This window comes from Cyprinodon variegatus, unplaced genomic scaffold, assembly GCF_000732505.1.
Source record: "Cyprinodon variegatus isolate N-32 unplaced genomic scaffold, C_variegatus-1.0 Scaffold82, whole genome shotgun sequence".
Lineage (NCBI taxonomy): Eukaryota > Metazoa > Chordata > Actinopteri > Cyprinodontiformes > Cyprinodontidae > Cyprinodon > Cyprinodon variegatus.
In genome coordinates, this window is record NW_015150535.1 from 383025 (window position 1) to 384617 (window position 1593).

Consider the following 1593-nt stretch of genomic DNA (forward strand, 5'->3'; position numbering starts at 1 on the left):
CGGCGGCGGATGACGCGTTAATCGCGCGACACAACTAATCGATGATGAAATTCGTTGCCAACGCTTTTAAAAGTAGATTTTTATCGATTTTATCGATTCGTTGTTGCAGCCCTAGCAAGCAGCATAAATATGGGTCAATTGGAAAAGAGGCGTACTTGTGACGTCAAAAACTACTAAAGGGCAAATTAGACTTCTGACACCGCACACATCAAATGTCGCTTAGGTCTGATCGTGAACCAGTTTTGCTGTTATGCTTCTGCACCGTCTGTCTGGAATTTCTAGGGATGCACAGCAGTTTCCCGCCAAAGCGCAAAGGTATTCCAGAGCTAGCGAGAACTTCGGCGGATGGTCAGGACAAACGGTGGGAGTGTTTATCTTCCAAAACAACAATGGTGCGTCCGCAATATGTCACGGAGATGGATCTAGTGTTCTAGACATCGAAGAGGAACAGGTTCTGTTAATGGAGTTGGCAAAAAGACCGATTAATCTTTCGTCGTAGTTGTCCATTGTAGTTGTTCGTTTTTTGTTTTTTTATGGCGCGCCCCGGCACTGAATTGAGAAGGACGACCACACAGACAGCCGGAAAGCCATACTAAGGACCAATCACAGCTGCTTTTTGTCTGCGTACTTCCGCTTGAGGTCTCCGCGGGTTCGCGACCGTCCGACACGTAGTCGGGTAACTGGTTGCGCACAGAGAAAGATATGATGGTTGCAGAGGCAATGCTTCAGAAGCATAAATTGGCCATAAATCTGCCAGGAATATAAGTTAATCTGAACTTAGAGCTGTTAGTTTTCTTAGGTAAAGTAATTACAAATGAGGAGGGCTGAGTATCTATGGCGCCAAAATTTAGATTAGGATTCATTTCAAACCTTGGAGGGCCCCCCTCCTGAGTTAGTGAAGAGAACCCCGAGCAGAGCGATGACCACCACGTCACTGTGCTCGAAAACCAGCAGAGTCCTGAGGAGGGAAAAAAAGGCTCTGATTAAAACATCATGAAGATACAACAATCAAAGATTTTGAAATAAAAGCTTCTGGAAATGTTTCAATTTACCTCAAAGGTCCACAGAGAGTCAGACCAAAGAAGCCCAGTAGGGATATAACACAGCTGAGAACGGCATGTTTAACCAACTTTATCCACTAAAACAGAGAACAAGAGGAAAACTGTTTATTTAAACACAAAAGTTTTATCTTAGAAAAAAACATTAAGTTCAGGTTTTAGAACGAAGGGCTGAAAGGGAAATAGATCAATGCAGCAAAGAGTATAATGATTAAATGATTTACAAAACATTAATTAATACATTTAGATACATTGTTTTAAAAACAAATCTATGAAACTGAGATTTTTTTTTTTTTACATATAGAACTTTATTGATCTCAAAATGGACAAATTAACTCTCTGCATTTAACCCATCCCTTTGGGAAGCAGTGGGCTGCCGTTGTGCAGCGCTATGGAGCAGTGTGGGCTTAAGGGTCTTGCTCAGGGACCCAGAGTGGAAATCTGTGAGAGTGGAGCTTGAACTCAGAACCTCATGAACACAAACACAATGCACCTGAGTGAAATTGGTCTCCCCAATTTCTTCAAACCTCACCAA

The 1593-nt window shown here is 42.4% G+C and overlaps 1 protein-coding gene across 1 annotated transcript in view; it reads right to left on the reverse strand.

Annotated features, from left to right (window-relative positions):
• The window catches only part of slc30a5 (solute carrier family 30 (zinc transporter), member 5), a 22438-nt gene that overhangs the window by 17765 nt on the left and 3080 nt on the right, over positions 1–1593 (reverse strand). The window contains exons 3-4 of the mRNA XM_015373174.1: positions 1053–1138; positions 871–958 (exon numbers count right to left, since the gene is read on the reverse strand). Coding sequence (XP_015228660.1) covers positions 871–958; positions 1053–1138 — 174 coding nt within the window. The remainder of the gene's footprint in view (positions 1–870; positions 959–1052; positions 1139–1593) is intronic.